At 35.5% G+C, this 17,412-nt stretch overlaps 4 protein-coding genes across 5 annotated transcripts; 3 read left to right on the plus strand and 1 right to left on the minus strand.

Annotated features, from left to right (window-relative positions):
• Positions 1-4,963: 4,963 nt before the first annotated feature.
• On the plus strand, positions 4,964-7,576 carry LOC128886912 (mRNA-capping enzyme). Its single transcript, XM_054142177.1, has 3 exons — positions 4,964-6,235; positions 6,301-6,436; positions 6,650-7,576. The coding sequence occupies exons 1-3, from the start codon at positions 5,271-5,273 to the stop codon at positions 7,373-7,375; spliced, it is 1,827 nt and encodes a 608-aa protein (XP_053998152.1). The 5' UTR covers positions 4,964-5,270; the 3' UTR covers positions 7,376-7,576.
• Positions 7,471-9,104, plus strand: LOC128886766 (transducin beta-like protein 2). The gene is made up of 6 exons (XM_054141929.1): positions 7,471-7,495; positions 7,740-7,963; positions 8,032-8,218; positions 8,307-8,492; positions 8,580-8,762; positions 8,881-9,104. Exons 1-6 carry the CDS (start codon positions 7,471-7,473, stop codon positions 9,102-9,104), a joined length of 1,029 nt encoding a protein of 342 aa, XP_053997904.1.
• A 316-nt stretch (positions 9,105-9,420) lies between these two features.
• LOC128886913 (uncharacterized) lies at positions 9,421-12,450 on the minus strand. Of its 2 annotated transcripts, none has more exons than XM_054142178.1 (8): positions 12,047-12,450; positions 11,646-11,877; positions 11,460-11,557; positions 11,135-11,326; positions 10,915-11,042; positions 10,637-10,856; positions 10,140-10,408; positions 9,421-9,992 (listed from the first exon to the last, which is right to left on the minus strand). In XM_054142178.1, exons 1-8 carry the CDS (start codon positions 12,278-12,280, stop codon positions 9,800-9,802), a joined length of 1,566 nt encoding a protein of 521 aa, XP_053998153.1. In that variant the 5' UTR covers positions 12,281-12,450; the 3' UTR covers positions 9,421-9,799. The 2 variants fall into 2 exon arrangements, with proteins under 2 accessions (XP_053998153.1, XP_053998154.1); XM_054142179.1 differs by having other exon boundaries at positions 9,422-9,992; positions 10,637-10,838.
• Positions 12,451-13,194: 744 nt separating this feature from the next.
• LOC128886914 (RNA-binding protein with serine-rich domain 1-B-like) lies at positions 13,195-16,566 on the plus strand. Its single transcript, XM_054142181.1, has 5 exons — positions 13,195-13,531; positions 13,627-13,755; positions 13,844-14,146; positions 14,231-14,478; positions 14,789-16,566. Coding segments are annotated over exons 1-5 (972 nt in total). The 5' UTR covers positions 13,195-13,529; the 3' UTR covers positions 15,079-16,566.
• The last annotated feature ends 846 nt before the right edge of the window (positions 16,567-17,412 follow it).

Below are 17,412 nucleotides of genomic sequence, written 5' to 3' on the forward strand. Positions count from 1 at the left end.
CAGAGCGCGCGTAGACCGTTCGAGCGGCCGCGGTAGCGAAGGCTACGCGCGCTCTGATTGGTCGGGGTTTTCTCTTAATATCTCCTCAACGAAGCCCCATCCGACATTTTTGCAAAGGAAATTGTTGTTCAGAATCGTCTCAGCTATCTCCCATTTCCGGCTCCTCCCCGACTTTTGGGACACCCTGTATACTGGTGGAAGCATACAATGCTATCTCGGTAATAAATAAACAAGTAGTTACCATGCCAAAAAGGTGGTTACTAGGCTATCGATCGGTGAAGTCTTAAATATCGATTTTCTTTGTATAAAATAATGTTGAAGTGATGCGCCAATATTGTTGCGATATTATGAAATTTAATTAGAATTTAATCGAATTTAAAGATTCACAAAATGTGATCTTATCGTTACATAGCTGTTGCGCCGGTTTCTCATTGTTCACGTAAACAATTCGATAACGAAGTACATTCTAAGCTTACTTTCCTCTTTCTCGTACCATGTGCATCCAGACTTATAACACTGATTGTATTTTGACGACCTTGGAATTTTAAGCATTTACAAACGGCAAAGATAACCTTAATTAACAGTGCATTGTCTTACATGCTTTACATTATGTAACATTCGCTTTAAGGAATTTTTTCTCAACATTCGTCATGATAACAATGTAATATCAACGCCTCGCACGGTTCGAATCTCCGTGCGTTATTTTTCGTATGGACTCTTACGATAATAATCTAATCTATTCGAAACATAACAGTTGTTTTCGCGCACGAATACCACGAAGGAAGGAAATAGAGAATAACAGGACGAAAAGAGTGCACAATGTTCAAGATAGCGGTTAGATTGGACGGATAGCGCCATTGCAGTATCCGGTGGGCCAACAAAACACTTATGACGTAACTACGATAAAAGCTTTGTGTACTCGTTTCGTTAGAATTAGTTTATCGCTGGTTGGTAAAGACATACGCTACTACCGCGGAGCTTCAAGTATGCCACTGTGATAAAAGAAAATGAAAACGCACGTCTGTAGGACACAACTATTGTACTATACTAATATTAGTATACTAGCATCCCCCGTCGCGGCTTCGCCCACGTATCGTATCGTAGAATTTGAATTTATTGTAATGTCATATTATAGCTCGATTCAACTGTCAAATTAGTGTAATCGAATCGAGGATCGTAACCAAAAGCGCATCGAATACAAAGGAGATTAACGTAGATTGATAAAAAAGTTAAGATTAACATACTCGTGAATTCAACCGAAATGACAGCATTCGAATTGTTTTACGTCATCATTCGAAACACACGTATTTCGCCAACGACCTGTACATCCAATGTAAACAGAATTCTTAAGTAAATGGATTTCTGATTTTCGGCTGAACAACGTCGTAATTAATTTCGCCGTCGTCGAGACTTGTATACTCGTAAAAAGATTCGCGTCATTGGAGTCAAATGACTTCTCGACTATCCTTGTAAGCTAAGCTTCTACAATTTGCACATATAAGATAATTGCTTGCTGTTGACAGAGTGATTACGATAGATGTCATTCTTGTTTCGAATTTCGATGAATCCTTACAATTCAGATGCTCTCGAGACCGTATAAAGAAACATAATCGATGCCTCAACTAGTCCTTATATTGTCGAAATTAAAACCAGGTTGCAACAGTTTTGAGAAAGTGCAAAGAACAGCACCATGTGTATAATTATGTGTGTAATTAATGCACTAACAATACAATAATAAAAATATATATATATATATATATGTATTTGAAAAATTAGTTTTCGAAAATAATTTTGACTTTAAAATACAATTATTGCTCAATATGTCTGATAATTTATAAAAATGGATCTCAAATGGAAAATTGTATTTTTCGATGAGCCAAGTCTGCAATTGAGATAGAATTGATTAGTAGAAGAGAGAATAGGAAAAATTCGATTAGCGATAGACTCGCTCGAAACAAGAACATTAAATATTCCGGAGGTAAGTTAGGCCGGTGTCGATTGGGAAATGAAACGGAAGACACGAACGTGGCTCGTTTGTCGCCAATTGCGACACACGGTAACGTTACGTCCATTCCTGCTTGCATATTATCGCTCGGACAACGAGCTTAATTTTTTCCACTTTATCTGCCAAGAAACAAATGCACGAATTCCGTTAATAATATTTACGTTCTTTGAGGATTATTTTGTGGTGTTATCGAGAAACGTGTTCACCGTCGAGAGATTAACGTCAGTTCGTTCGGCATCTACGACTGTACCGATAACCAAGATCTCTTGAGATCATTGACACACGAAAGTACACGTTTTGTCAGCGACGGAATTCTGCGTTGTTCATTCGTTATTATTCCAACATATGTACAATAGTCTTATCTGGATAAACAATGAGAGATCAACAATGAGAGATCAACAACTTTCGATGAGTTATTTGTTGAATGAAAATGACATTCTGAATTTAGGTTAGGGTGGAAACTTAACCTCTTCAAGGATCCTGTCATAATAATAATAATTATATCGATTCTATTACTATCAAAATAAGGGATAGAGATATTTTATTATGTACATATAATTGAATAAAATAGAGAAATAGATGTTCCGAAATATGGAGAATAAAAAACATTAAGCGTATATATTTTTAGCTCGCGATAGCAAACGAGAAATTACTAGACGAGTTGATAAGAATTTACGCGTATCGAAAACGAACTCATTGCGTGGGTGAGCCCCTGAGGGAATGACTTATATTTAGCAGCTCGTACGTTAACGTCGAGTATCGCTTTATTGCAACGGTCTACTCAGCTACTCTCGTTCAGCCCGGTCACGCTTTCTCCGGGCAATGTGAGACGGAGCTCTGTTTTTTCTGTTTGTACAATCTGCGTCAATTATACTTTACTTCTTCGTGAAAGCGATACTCGTACCGGTATCACCTGTGAAAGATCTCTGTTTTACTCGCTACAACATTTGCAACAATTAGTTTGTAGTTTGATCGAATATTTAAATTGGTTTATTAGTGGACTGCGTATTGTATGCATTTATGACGTACAATAATATGGAAAACATACGTAAAATATATGTACATATGTATGTTGAATATATTCTACAATTATCATAATGTTATTGTTAAGTGCCCATACCTTTTGGTTACGTTTAGCATGTGTTTATTATATTAGTCTATATCATAAATCCATAAAATCCGCAGTCTAGTTATTAGCAAAGTAAAGGCTATTGGTTATGCGTGTATCGTTTTAGGAGTATTTATAGTTTGTACAAATAAATTTGATAAGCTGTAATGTTTCGGAACGATTTAAATTATTTTTCGTAAAAGTAAATGTTCAAGTACCATCTGTCGGTAACAAATTCGTTGATAAAAACGACGGTCCAAGGTAATTTTGTTTTTGCCTGTTTTTCATATTTTTATTTTATTTATTTTATTTAACATCTTTAATTGCACAAATTCTTCATCCGTTATACATGCAAGGTAACATTCATAAAACAAAATTAAGTCACGCGAAGAGGCGAGGAGCGGCTTAGGTGCTGTTTCTAAATCTAACCTCAAATATTTGAATATCGGTTTTATTTATCGAGTAAGTCTTATGTGACGAGTTCTGATTTTTGAATCTGCAACTCGAGCCCATCTTACGTGATTATTTCGAAAGTGGTTTTTGTCAAATTCTTCCATCGTTAGTAGATGTGGTGGGGCTATGAATTTCCATTCTTTACACCAGTCATGCTTTTGCAATCTTGTAAGAAAAGTTGGAATTGTATTATCGAAACTCATACGACTCGAAATGTTTGCAGACAAACGCATGGTTACAAAAAATGCAATTCATTATTTACTTGTTTATTTAATGTCTTTCGTCGTGGGCAACGAATCGACAAAGAGCTCGACGTCGAGAATTCAAGCTTTTGTTCTTGACGCGGCTGATGTGCAAGAGATCATTCGACCATGGAGCCAATGATACATGGAGCATCAAGGACAAATTATTCCTTTACTGCAAGCACGATTTCCCCTACTACTTGACTACCTCTGCCTTGCTTTGCGCCTACGTGCTTATATTTTAGGTAATCTAACCGACGACGGCCCTGAATATTGTTTTTTAACCGTACATGCAGGTTCAGGGACTTGGAATCGGTTTGAACGCCATGTAATGCTAATAACTTTTTAATAAAAAACGAGCGACGGCTAAAACCTCTTGGATGTTACTCAGAAGGGTGGCCTTGACAACGTATATCAAGGTCAAGGTTATCGGAGCTGCCTCCCCTAAACACATGCTTACCAAAACTATATTTCACGTAGGTTCACTTAGGTTTGTAAACAGTGCGCTAACCTCTTCAGATCTGTTGTATTCGTAACGTTTGTACGCTTTAAAACTATATTAACATACAAAGTAATTCGTTTCTTAAAATAACGAATATCACGTATCCACAGTAGATCTCTGTTTAACCGTTTTTCGTGACAGTTAGTGACATCTGTCAAAAGATATTATAAGTACATAGTTCGGTACTCGGTAGTTTCATATAAAAATACTTATCCTCTACTTGGAGACTTTAAAAACTTTCATTCATAATCTGAATTGTGTTAGTTTACTTTAATAACAGGTAAATAAATATCATTGAATATTACAGATACATACCATTGTAATTATTACAATTCGTATATATATTGTAATATTTTTATTCAATCACACACTTATTGGATGGTCAATAGTTGGTGACACGGGATAATATTCATTTTATTCGAAGAAAAATATTCAGGGCTGACGAGAATTAATTTTGTATTTAGTCAAAGCAATTACTATTAAGATTCTCCCGCCTAATGATAAATCCAAGAGAGTTCAAAGACGCATCATTTTTACATATTTAACCTAACAATTTACGAACTTTTAAGATTCAAATATTCGAAGATCAAATTGATATCGTATCGAATATCGTATCGAGCAATCGACTGATCGAGAAATTCGTCGAAAATCGAAATTGTGAAAGTACATAATGGCGGCCAGTGGACACTAGTAACAGCTGTGTGGTGACTTACTAGATACTCGACAGTGACGTTCACGTGTTTTTTAGCCGATTCCCACGTTCGCGTACATTATTTTATTAACTCACGCTCACCAATGACAAATCGAGCAGATTAAATTCGTGCTTAGTGTTCAGCGAAAGGGATAAGTCCAAGTGTTTGCGAAAATTATAGGTCATAGTGTCGCAATTTTCAAGTTTCATTGTATCGACTGAAAATGTTTACTAATTTTTAAGAGATTTAAAATTTAAAAAATCAACTAATGGACAAGAATACTCGTCGATCTTCTAGAGAAAACTTCGTGAAGATGTCAAATTGCAATCGCAACAAGGGTCCAATTCCACCTCGATGGCTTCACTGTCCACGCAAAGCGGTCAAATTAATCCAAAATAAGTTTCTCGCTTTCAAGACACCGTTGTCGTCTGCGTACGACAATCAGGTACCAGAAGAATGTCGTTTCACATTGGATATGTTGTTCGCATCATTAAAGAGCCAAAAGCTAAAGTTAGGCCTGTGGATCGATCTAACAAATACTTCAAGATTTTACGATAAGAAAAGTTTGGAAGCGTATGGTTGTAAATATTTAAAGCTACAATGTAGAGGTCACGGCGAGACTCCTTCAGAAGAACAAACATGGACTTTCGTACAAGTCTGTAAAAATTTCATATTGTACAATCCATTGGAAATTATTGGTGTTCATTGTACGCATGGTTTCAACAGAACTGGCTTCCTTATAATTAGTTATTTGGTAGAAAATGATGGTACCAGCGTCGATGCTGGCTTGGTGGAATTTGCTACAGCGAGACCACCAGGTATATATAAAGCTGATTATATACAAGAGTTATTTAGACGTTACGATGACATAGAAGATGCTCCTGCACCTCCACCTAAGCCAGCATGGTGTCTGGAATATGATGATTCCAATGTGGAAGATACGGATGCAGGACCTAGCTTTGAAGGCGCTAACCGTAGTCAAACTTTACCTCCTGTTCAACAGAGAAAGCGTGAACACATTAATAGGAACCCTATATTCATGGCTGGTGTACCTGGTGTAACTGCCATTTTAGACGAACGAAAGTTAAGTGGAATACAAAGACGAGTTCAAGATATATGTTCTTGGAAAATGTCAGGATTTCCTGGTTCTCAACCAGTTTCTATGGATGAGGAAAATATTAGGTTGTTGCATGAGAAACCATACATGGTATCGTGGAAGGCAGATGGAACCAGGTTAGGTGAAAATGTAGTTGAAATATTTAAAACATCATTGAAACTCATTGCTCGTATTCACTTAGGTATATGATGTTGATACAAGCAGATGGAGAGATTTATTTTGTTGATAGAGATAATAGTGTGTTTCAAGTTACTGGTTTGACTTTTCCGCATCCAAGAGATGTATCTAGAACTCTTAGAGACACATTATTGGATGGTGTAAGTAGTCACTTGCTATTAAATTAATGGATTCTGGGGTTATTTAAAAAATAATGATACATATTGCTTGTCATGAAAAGCTCAACAAGTATTGTTTAAATTAATTTATTTTCATGTTTTGACTATAATATATTTCTTAGAGAATATTTTTAAATTAAATTTCATTTTATTAAGATAACTTCTAAAGAAATATTCATTGAAATATTTTTGTAGGAAATGGTGATTGATAAAGTAGATGGAAAAGAGATTCCCAGATATTTAGTGTACGATGTAGTTATGTATGATGGCAAAGATGTGAGTAAATTGCCATATCATCCGGATCGTTACTGTACTATCGAACGGGAAATTATGGGTGGTAGACATAAAGCACTCAAAGAGGGAAGACTGCGTAAAGAAAAGGAACCTTTCGCAGTACGGTTAAAATTCTTTTGGGATGTGACACAGGCGGCTAGTTTGTTAAGTGACAAGTTTGCCAAACAACTTGGTCATGAACCCGATGGTTTAATATTTCAACCATCTAAAGAACCATATTGTCCAGGACTATCTAAAGAAGTGTTGAAATGGAAACCCTTATCACATAACTCTGTTGATTTTAAATTGAAAATAGTTACAGAATCTGGTGTAGGAATTCTTCCAAAGAAAGTAGGACATCTATATGTGGGTGGAGCAGACATGCCATTTGGTCAAATGAAAGTCACCAAAGAGATAAAGGATTTGAATAACGCAATTATAGAATGCAAATTTGAAAATGGCCAATGGGTTTTCATGCGCGAAAGAACTGATAAATCATTTCCTAATTCTAAAACTACAGCTAAGTCTGTATGTAAAACTATCGGCAAACCTATAACAACGGAACGTCTTGTAGATTATATTAATAGACATAGATTTTTGCAAGATGATTCAGATCTTATGCCACCACCGAGCAACAGAAGATCATAAATCGCAGTCAATTAATTGCTGTTCCATCAATATTATTAGTTACTTAGAATTAAAGCATGGTACATTTATCGTAATGTTTAAAACAGTTTACAAGCATGAACTACTTTTGCCTAGCTCATTGTATTCGTAGAAAGTTGTTTTAATTGCTGTGAAATCTTACAAATTTGAAATTGTTCATTTAATAAAGAATCTTCATAATAATTCATGTGTAATTTCTTCCCATACCTCTTCTCTTACATCAAAGGGATCAAATTTTTAATTATATATTTAACATATTCTTTATCACAATACCCTTTCCATTACAATTTCTTTAGGAATTCAAAAAGATTATAATATTGTAATCTATTATTTTTTTATATTACAGATAGGACTGTATTATTGTGGTGTACAAAAGAACTGGCAGTAAAGGAGAAGCGATCGCTCCGTGTAAATATAGAATTTGATCATGCAACATTGGTACGTTGGTCTCCTGATGGCAAGGCTTTCATCATACATAAAGGTGTGGCAAACAATATTGAAGTATACAAGGTTTCCAAGAAATCGGATGGTACTCTGGCTTCGGCAACAAAGGCTCTAGAATTTCCAAAAGTAAGTATTTAAAATTTTTCTTTTCTAGTAATATTTTTCATACATATTTTATCTTACCAATGTTTCAGCGGCATACTGAAGATGTAGTCGGCATGGACATTGCAAGTACAGGAAAGTATATTATCACGTGCAGCAAAGCAAACGATCTTGTAATATGGGATCTTAAGGGCCAGATTCTTGCAACTATAGAACTGTATCTAGGATCTATTTATCGAGCACGTGTGTCACCCTGTGGTCGCTTCGTTGGCGCTTCTGGTAACGATTTAATTCACTTTATTCAATTTTTCACCAAACATTGTATTGTATATTAATAAGAATCTTAATTATAAACTGTTTTCTTTAGGGTTTACGCCAGACGTAAATATATTTGAAGTAGTATTCACGAAATCAGGAGATTTTAAGCAAGTAGCCAAGGCTTTCGACCTCGCAGGCCATTCATCTGGAATACTTGACTTCAATTTTAGTGCCGACAGTAGCCATATGACTACTGTATCGAAAGATGGAACTTATCGTTTATACAATACTAAAAGTAATAAAATAATTAAATCATAACTTTCATGCAAGTTAAAATCTGACTGTAGAATCTCATTATAACGATCAAGTTGTATATTTACAGTTGAATATATGAAAGGAGAGGATCCACACGTACTTTTAACCGGAACATGGGACACTGCAGCGACAGCAAGACTCGCTCTATCTCCTAATACCGAAGTTTTGGCAATAGCTCATGGATCCTCGTTAAGTTTTTACTCTACGATCGACGGTTCATTAGATAATACTATAGAAGATATTTTTTTGGGTATGTCTCTTGTCTATTTGTGCAATTAAAACGGTAATCTCGTTTCTCAAGATGCGCATGCATCGTAATTACGTAGAATGCGTAGTTGGACAATCATACTAATATAATATTATTACAGGTCCCATCACGTGTCTAGCTTTTGATGCCTTAGGAGAATACGTTTTGGTCGCCGGAGATAAACACATAAAAGTCTTCCACAATGTTACCGGTTATCGTGTGGCGATTGAGTCCGCTAAACGTAAACTCACGCAAAAGCAAACATCGGCGACGAAGGAACGCTTAGAGAAACTAATCGTCGACAACAGAAAGTTTCTTCAAGCAATGGGAGAGTCATGTTCTTAGTGAATGAATCATGACGTTTCCCATTTTTACGACGAATGATTTATGCGATTCGGATTGCATTTAAAGAAACATTCTTCCTCGCTCAAAGAAAGATTGTTTGTAACATATAATTTTTTAATGTACTTGAATAAAGGGGTTCATACGATGCTTGTTTCTTTAAATAATTTAAGAAAAAATTGTTGCCTCAATGAATATCAACATTGAAAATAATATTGACTTTATTGATACAGTCGCCAATCAGAATGCATATTCACCCCACGTGTCTGAGTAATTAACACATGTTGCCCTGTTCACCGCTACCGCAAGGACATCAGGATCGTCTTTAAATGAATGAAAATTCATCTAATGGGCGAGGTTAGTTACTACTTACATCAGTTATTCCTTCATCTGTTTTAATAAATTTTTTACTGTATATATGTTTATACCAATTTACAGGAGACATTATTATAAAAACATGATACTATTGTAAGTAAGATCATAAATAATGGAACTTGAACATTATATACACGCGTTACTATACAAAATGTTTTCTCACATTAACGAAGAAATGTTAAAATCGATATATTTTCAAACAAAATTTAAAAATAAAACTAACTTTGTTTCCACTAAAACCACTAACGATAACAAAACGAAATTATGTCAATCTTAAGTTTAGATGCACAGCATCTACTACACTATTTTCTACGAATAAAAATTTACAAACAACAGTATACTAAATCGTAAGTATCACAAGGTCTTTTCCTTTTGTCTTTGAGCACTAGCAATCTTCGTGACGCGACAAGAGCCAGTGTAGCCTGAAGGTCGCTTCTTAGAATTTGATAATTTGCCCTTAAACTGACTCGTCTTAAATTGTTTGGTGGTACAGGTCGCCCACCAGCAAAGGCAAACCTAAAGTTGTATCAGAGAAGTTACATTAGTTGACAATAAATTATCAATGACGATTTAGAGTTGAATGTAAGTATTGGTATTGTTGTGGCCCTGTCAGATAACTAATTTTATTTGGTTCCTATATTTTTAGGTTATTTACTTGCTTACCTAATCTCTCGTCTGGGTCCTCGTAAAGTAGAATCGGGAAATGCTGATTGTCGATCCCATAACATTCGACTAGCCGCCACAGGTCTGATGTTAACGTATTTCACCTTACTTTTGATAGTTATAGGAAGTAGGGTGGGTTTCCTAAACGCATTCACTGTACTCTTATAATCGGCTGGTAGGTACGGCAGTAAGGAATCCCCGTAATGTTCCATAAAAACCGTAGTATTCAAGTTATGAGACTGTGACTTTACGAGGGCACAGATAGCTAACTGAAAAGAGTATGACATTATTAATGACGAATACAATTGCATATAATATATAATTTCATATCTCATAAACAAACTGTGTTAAATTTAATTTTTTGTAAATTTAGGATAAATATATTCAGTTACTTGTAATTAACATTATATTTTTATGTACGACTGGTCGACGAAGATGACTTATACCATCAAGTCTAAGCAATAATAAAATATACTTTTCCCTTTATGTTTACTTACAGCTATCCTTTGCCAAAGAGCAGAGCCAGGTGGTGCGTACTTTAGAACATTTTCCACGGAAAGCGCAGATTCTGACTCGTGTTGAAAAAATATTAATGGCTGAACACTCGCCAGCAATTCCATAGCTGTCGTCTTTTTCTTGCTTCCAACGGTAATTTCTTTCTCTTCCCTTAAAAGGACGTTCTCCAATGTGGGAATATACCTTTCAACGGATATGATTCTTTTTTATAATTAGACGTTCATTAAATTATATTTAACAGCGAAAAAAATATATTTACTTATCAGCAACGGACGGCCAACGAAGCATTAGTTTCAGTGCGCATTCCTTGAAAAGCGCTTCCAGATTTTGATTGATAAAACTCTGTCCTAAAAGTAACTCTAACAGTAGCTCGGTCAACTTATCTACCTGTAATAGACGATATCAGAAGTCTCGAACTATTCTACCTTAACATAAAGTTAGCCATTAGAATTCCACGTGATCTTACTGCAGAATATTACCGAAGTTAAGTGATATGGATAAACAGCTTCACTGTTACTTGCGATTGCAATGATAAGCTGGCATGTTCGAGTAGATACTCTGGTGTATTGTGCATTATTTGATATCACCATGGACCTAGCAATAGACATCAATTTATCTATAACACCTTCGCCACCCAAATGTGCATTTGTTGCACAATCATTAATTAAGACCTATAAATATATACTATAAGAATTTTGGACTTAATGCAGGCTTCATATATACATATGAAGATTGAAATGAGTTTAATAATAACTGTAACGCTTATAATTAATTATAGTGTAAGTTAATTTGAGATTATCTTACCTGGAATGTTTTTTGAGACCCATTGAATAAAGTCTTTAATGCACGTTTTGCATAATTGTTACGTGCTTCAGCAAGTCTGGCATCACATATTTCTGATTCTGAAATAAAAGCATAATCGTGACATTACTTAAGAATCATAAATAATGTTAATATCAAATAAGGCCTTGATGGATTGGAAAACTTTACCTTGAATAAAAGGTACATTGCTCTGTGATATACTAAGTGGATCGTTTATTGCTTGTACTAGATTAATAATACATTCATTAGGAACAAACACTCTGGCCTCTGTGTGATACTCTGGCAAAAATTCTGGTGCACCCAAAATTGGATCTACATCGCAAAGGTTGGTAATCACAGCATTTACATCTGTGGATGTCAAACGTTTTCTCTTGCTATGTTTTAGTCTTGTTACACATTTCTGAAAATACATTTTGTACTTAATAATCTGCATACATTAAGTGTAATGGTTGTATAAACAGAAATGTACATATAAAATACATATAAAGGCATAAATAAGCTCGTAATTATATACTTGAAAATCTGTATAACTAAAAGTCTTATTATATATGAATGATAATTATACATACATGTAGAACTTCTCTTAGACGATAAGATGCATCCTCTGCCAATCGCCGCAATAATGAATCAGGCAGAGGATGCATTCCTAATTCTTCTCCAATTGCAGATATCCAATCAGTGCTGAGCACTGCATATCTCCTCGAGTTATTGTCGGTTGCATTATTGCTGTTAGTATCCCCATTATTGTTAACAAAAGAGTTACTATATCCTGAGGTAGCTTGATTTGTCAACATTTCTTTCATGATTTCACTTATTTTCTTTACAATAACCGTATACAATTACACTCTGTACTGCAGCTTTCAATCATTAGTAAAAACAGTCAAACTTGCAAAACTTTAACTTAATTTTAACTTCGGTTGTAACATAACGGTTGGTATTTTTTTAGATTATATTTCTTTCAAAAATAAGTTTTTCATTTGCAATGTTTTTAAAAACAATATGGCTGACGTAATGTAAAATGCATTCATTTATAAATACGCGCCGAAGATTTCAACGAAAGTGAATAAAAAGTAATCGTGTGTCATAGAAGGTTTATTTCGTTGTAAAAATAACGTTACATTCGTTTCACTGAACTCTAACTGTCAAAGACACACTGGCGGATCAAGTCGGTATAAACAGCGTTGATTATCCTCATAGTAACTTCGTGAAAAACAGTGGTTATATTCAGTGAATCACGCTACAACAGCGTTCAGTAAAGTACGCCCATCACTGTTGAATATAGTGATTTCTAGTAATATGAATCATGATCAGTGATCACTTGCCCACTGAATACACCATTATAATAACAATCTCGGAAAATAATCAGAGATGGGCAAAACCCTAGGCTTCGAATAGATTTAAAGTTTGCCGATGTGTTTGTCTCGTTTCCTTCTTTGGAAAATGTTCAAAAGAGGAAACCCGACAAACATCTCGGCAAACTTCAGATTTATTCGAAGCCTAGGGTTTTGCTCATCTCTGAAGATAATGCAACCAGTCGCGATTCCTTATGTTTGAGTAACATAACTTAAACAATCAGAAAGAATCGCATACGTTGTTTTTAGGGACTCGTATAATTCTGAGAGAGAAGATAACGATAACGTGATTCCTGCGAATGTAACTGAAATTTTTGAAATGAAAATATGATACCTTGCGATCAAATTTTCTTAGGTTTATGGTTGCGTGACATGGCCGAAACCCGGCGGGAATAGCGACATGAGCGCTGCGTCGTTTTTATTAGTAATTTTGTTTCGTATGCTTCGTAAACCTCGCATGTTTGTTCTATTATGGATTCGATGAAATAAAACTGTTCGATCGTAGGTGTTTCGTGCGCATTATTTATTTGTAGCATCGTTTGTTAGATTGGTCAACAGTGTGAACTAGCCTTGTGAAAAACGACGATATTTTAGCGGCACGGTCCGCCATTATTGGCGTTCAGGGCAGCGTTCACCGAAGGTTTCTCTTGTTTACAGTGCGAAAACTACTCCTACAACTTAAACGTTCACAAAATCTGCGATGTAAGTAACGCAAATTATTTGTCTGTTTCTTTAATAACCGGTTTCTTGTTGCAACCTTGATAACCTTGTTGACGGGTGTTTTCATGTGGGCATAGGGCACGCAGTCGTAAAGACAGCACGGGCAAAAGCGACTCCGAGGCCACCGACAAAGAGAACAAGAGGGAAAGAGGTCGAGAAAGGGAAAGAAAGAAACGTGCTGCCTCTTCAACCAGTAGCGGCAGTAGGTGAGATATTATTAATTGTTCTCAACCAATTTGTAATGCTTTAACTGGAAATTCTATGTACTACATTTTCATTGTTTCTGTTCGACAGTTCCTCCGACAGCAGTTCTGGATCATCGTCCACGAGTAGTGGAAGTAGTTCCAGATCGAGCTCTACATCTAGTAGCTCCTCTAGTAGCTCTGGAAGTTCCTCTGGGAGCTCCAGGGATAGAGGAAGGAAACGAAGTCGAAGCAAAAGTGTAGATGCTTCGCGGAGACATGACAATAAGGAGAAGGAAAGGGAGAAAGAAAGGGAACGAGAGAGGGATAGAGATAGGGACAGGGACAGGGAAAAGGACAAAAAGAAGAGTAGTAATTCTGTAGTCGACAAACCAAAACCCAAGGGACGATCTAGGTAAATATATATTGGGTCTGATAAATACGGATAAATCTAATGGTTTTCCTTGTAATTTTTTTCTTAATTCGATTTGGTTTGTAGATCACCTTCACCACGTAGAAAACGCAGAGAAAGGTCACCCATTCCCAGACCAACAAAAATACATATTGGACATTTGACTCGTAATGTCACTAAGGAACATATTATGGAAATCTTTTCAACATATGGTCAGATTAAAATGGTCGATTTTGCTATGGATAAGCTTCATCCTAATCAAGGACGAGGCTTTGCCTATGTAGAGTTTGAAACAGCAGATGAAGCAGAGAATGCAATGAAACACATGGATGGTGGTAAGTACAAACATCTCGAAGTTTACTAATTATTTGTCTTGACAAACAATGATGTAATAAGAAGGATAAATGTCTTTAGTCACTTTCAGTCCATTATAAATTACGATTAAGGTTTCAATCCTAGTAAGAGTCCTCTTTGCAGTCTCGATTTAGTATTGGTTAGATATACATTCTTTTGTAGTAAAGTCGATAAATTGAGACTTCGAGGACCTGCACCAGGATCATAATATTGATCATAATTCATTATACAGTTATGATGCACCTAATTGTAATTCTCACGTATCGATAACCAAGCATTTTGATTATGTAGGACAAATAGATGGTCAAGAAATCACTGCAGCTCCAGTATTATTACCAAAGCCACGACCGTTGCCGATGCGGAGGATGTCACCTTTGATGGGAAGAAGAGCGCCACCTAGATGGGGTGGCGGCGGAAGAAACACACCTCCGCGTTATCGTAGACGTTCACCACCGATGAATCGTCGCAGAAGCCCACGTCCACCTAGACGCAGACCACGAACACGATCTCGAAGTCCACCGAACAATCCACGGCACCGACATCGTCGCTATACGAGGTCCAGCTCTAGCAGCTCTCGATAGCAACCTTTGTACATATAAAGCAAGAACTGAATTTGACCAAACGCGGTTCAACTCTGCCTGGTCGTCTTAATATATTAAGCAAAACAATTTTTACTGATTCATTGGAACCATAAATGGCTGAAAAAAGTGTACGCACTTGAAACGATAGACCTGTCCGCGACTAGTGTTCACGGCGATTTACGTTTCCCAAATGACAAAACACTATTCGTGACTCACAAGTATTGCTTTCTCAAATATATAATAATTTCACATGTGTCAAATATATTGCAGTTGATTGGTACCTGAAAGTTGCTAACCCCAGGCAATAATTAAAAAAAAAAAAAGATAGGATGTATCAGACATTTTAACATTCAACAGTAGTAAATGTAAAACACGAAAAACTTCAGGAGAAATATTGCTATCAAGTACGTTATTTAAATGGAGATGGGCAGGCTATAGATAGAATTTCGAATAAAGTAAACAACTTTCATCCGTTTTCTTTTTAATTAGTTATTTATAGTTGCATGAATCCGTTTAGGAAATTGTAAAAGCTTATAATGTTTTGGGATGTTTAATATTCTCTTTTATATAATTAGAATTAATATCAGAGCGCAATCTATCGGCAGGTAATTTGTTCAATAATAATTACTTTGATTTATAAGATGAAATTATAATTTAAGTTGAATGAATAAAAGTTTATTCAAAGAACTGTTCGATGGAACAAATAATTGTGCAATGTTTTCATTCGTCAGTCTATTATTCGAATCAAATTTTGCCCATCTCCAAATATAACAATAATTCCATGAAATAGTAGAAAGAGGAATTTAATACTTTTTTATTATCGTAACACGTACTCTGTAGTATTTATCGATCAACCATAAATGTCTTTTTTTTTTCTGATGACAATGAGCTGTAAGATGTTTCAGGCTTGGTGAAAGTACTAAAAGAGACAGGAGTTTGATAGAAACTATGATTATTAGACCCTTTTACAAAGAATCAATTTTAGAAAAAACCTATTCACACAAAATCCTCTTTTATACTTCGCGATATCTACATGAACTGAATCATTGCATCACATTGCAACCTTGCATCGATGAAAAATATCTACAATTTTCAAATTGCGTATGTTCGTTAATTATATAATAATATACAGTTTTATGATGACTTCACAGTATAAACGAAACAAAATTAAGAGCCTGATTACTCGACAAAAGTTCGTTTTCTTTTCATTTTAGAGGTACCAGAGTGTTCCGAATTCTAACCTGGTCCATGGCACGAACATTGTTATTTTTTAGAGAGATCTTGAATTGGCTCTCTGGTAACGTGTAACGACGTACATATACATACATCTGTATATATATATGACTGACAATTGAGAGGACGACGAAAGAAGGGTGGAAAACCATATTTCTTTCTTCATTTTTGATAAAGATACAAAATCAGAAGTTGCAATTTTTCTACGTAGCGTTAAATGTGTTCTTTTGATTAAAGCACTTTGGCACGGACAAACTGCTTTTGTATTTGTTCACTCGCAAATCCCGTATTTCCCGATAAATATAAATTTTTCTTTTCATCTCTCTTTCTCTCTTTTTTTGTTCCTTTTTTTTCTTGAAAAATTGGGGTGACGCGAGTCTCGCCTCCGTTGTTTTTTTTTCTCTTTTTTTATCTCTTTATAATTTGTCCAAGAATTTGATTTACGCCTTGCGTCCGTCGCTCGATTTACTTACAAAATTACGGTGAAAAACAATTGCAATGCTTCTGAACGATCTTACTTTTTATATCACAGGAAAGCACCAGAGTGCAATTCTAGTCTCCATGCAAATCAGGGAAGAAGCAAGCTTGCGCTGCCATAAGCCAAAGGTACCTGTTTTCTTTTTGCCCTCTCGGTTCACTATCAATCCCTACGGTACAAATTAATCTCTACGAAGAAAATGAAAATTCATACGTAAACTTTTGTTATATTATATCGATTAAATTAGGGCAACATCATATTTTTTTTTTTTTACGATCGTATCCGTGCGTCAGTAGCAGAGATTCGTTTATACGTCGCAATAAATAAATAATTAAATAACTTTCGAGTAATGGTAGAGATCCGCATAAATTTTCTTTTAACTTGGATTCCTTGTTGTTTTTTTTTTGTTTTGTTTACGGTAGCATCGTCTCGCATTCTACAATATCTATAATATTACACACGATACTTTTTTTGTTTTTTTTTTTTAAACTGTACGCATAGTTATCGTAATGATTAAAGTTTATACCGCTATAAACAGTCAGATCCCCGAAACTCGCAGATAATCACAATTGTCATTATTTCTTTCATTCCGTTTCGTGACAACACATTTCCCTTTTTTTTTT

Source organism: Hylaeus anthracinus, unplaced genomic scaffold (genome assembly GCF_026225885.1).
Source record: "Hylaeus anthracinus isolate JK02 unplaced genomic scaffold, UHH_iyHylAnth1.0_haploid 11985, whole genome shotgun sequence".
NCBI lineage: Eukaryota > Metazoa > Arthropoda > Insecta > Hymenoptera > Colletidae > Hylaeus > Hylaeus anthracinus.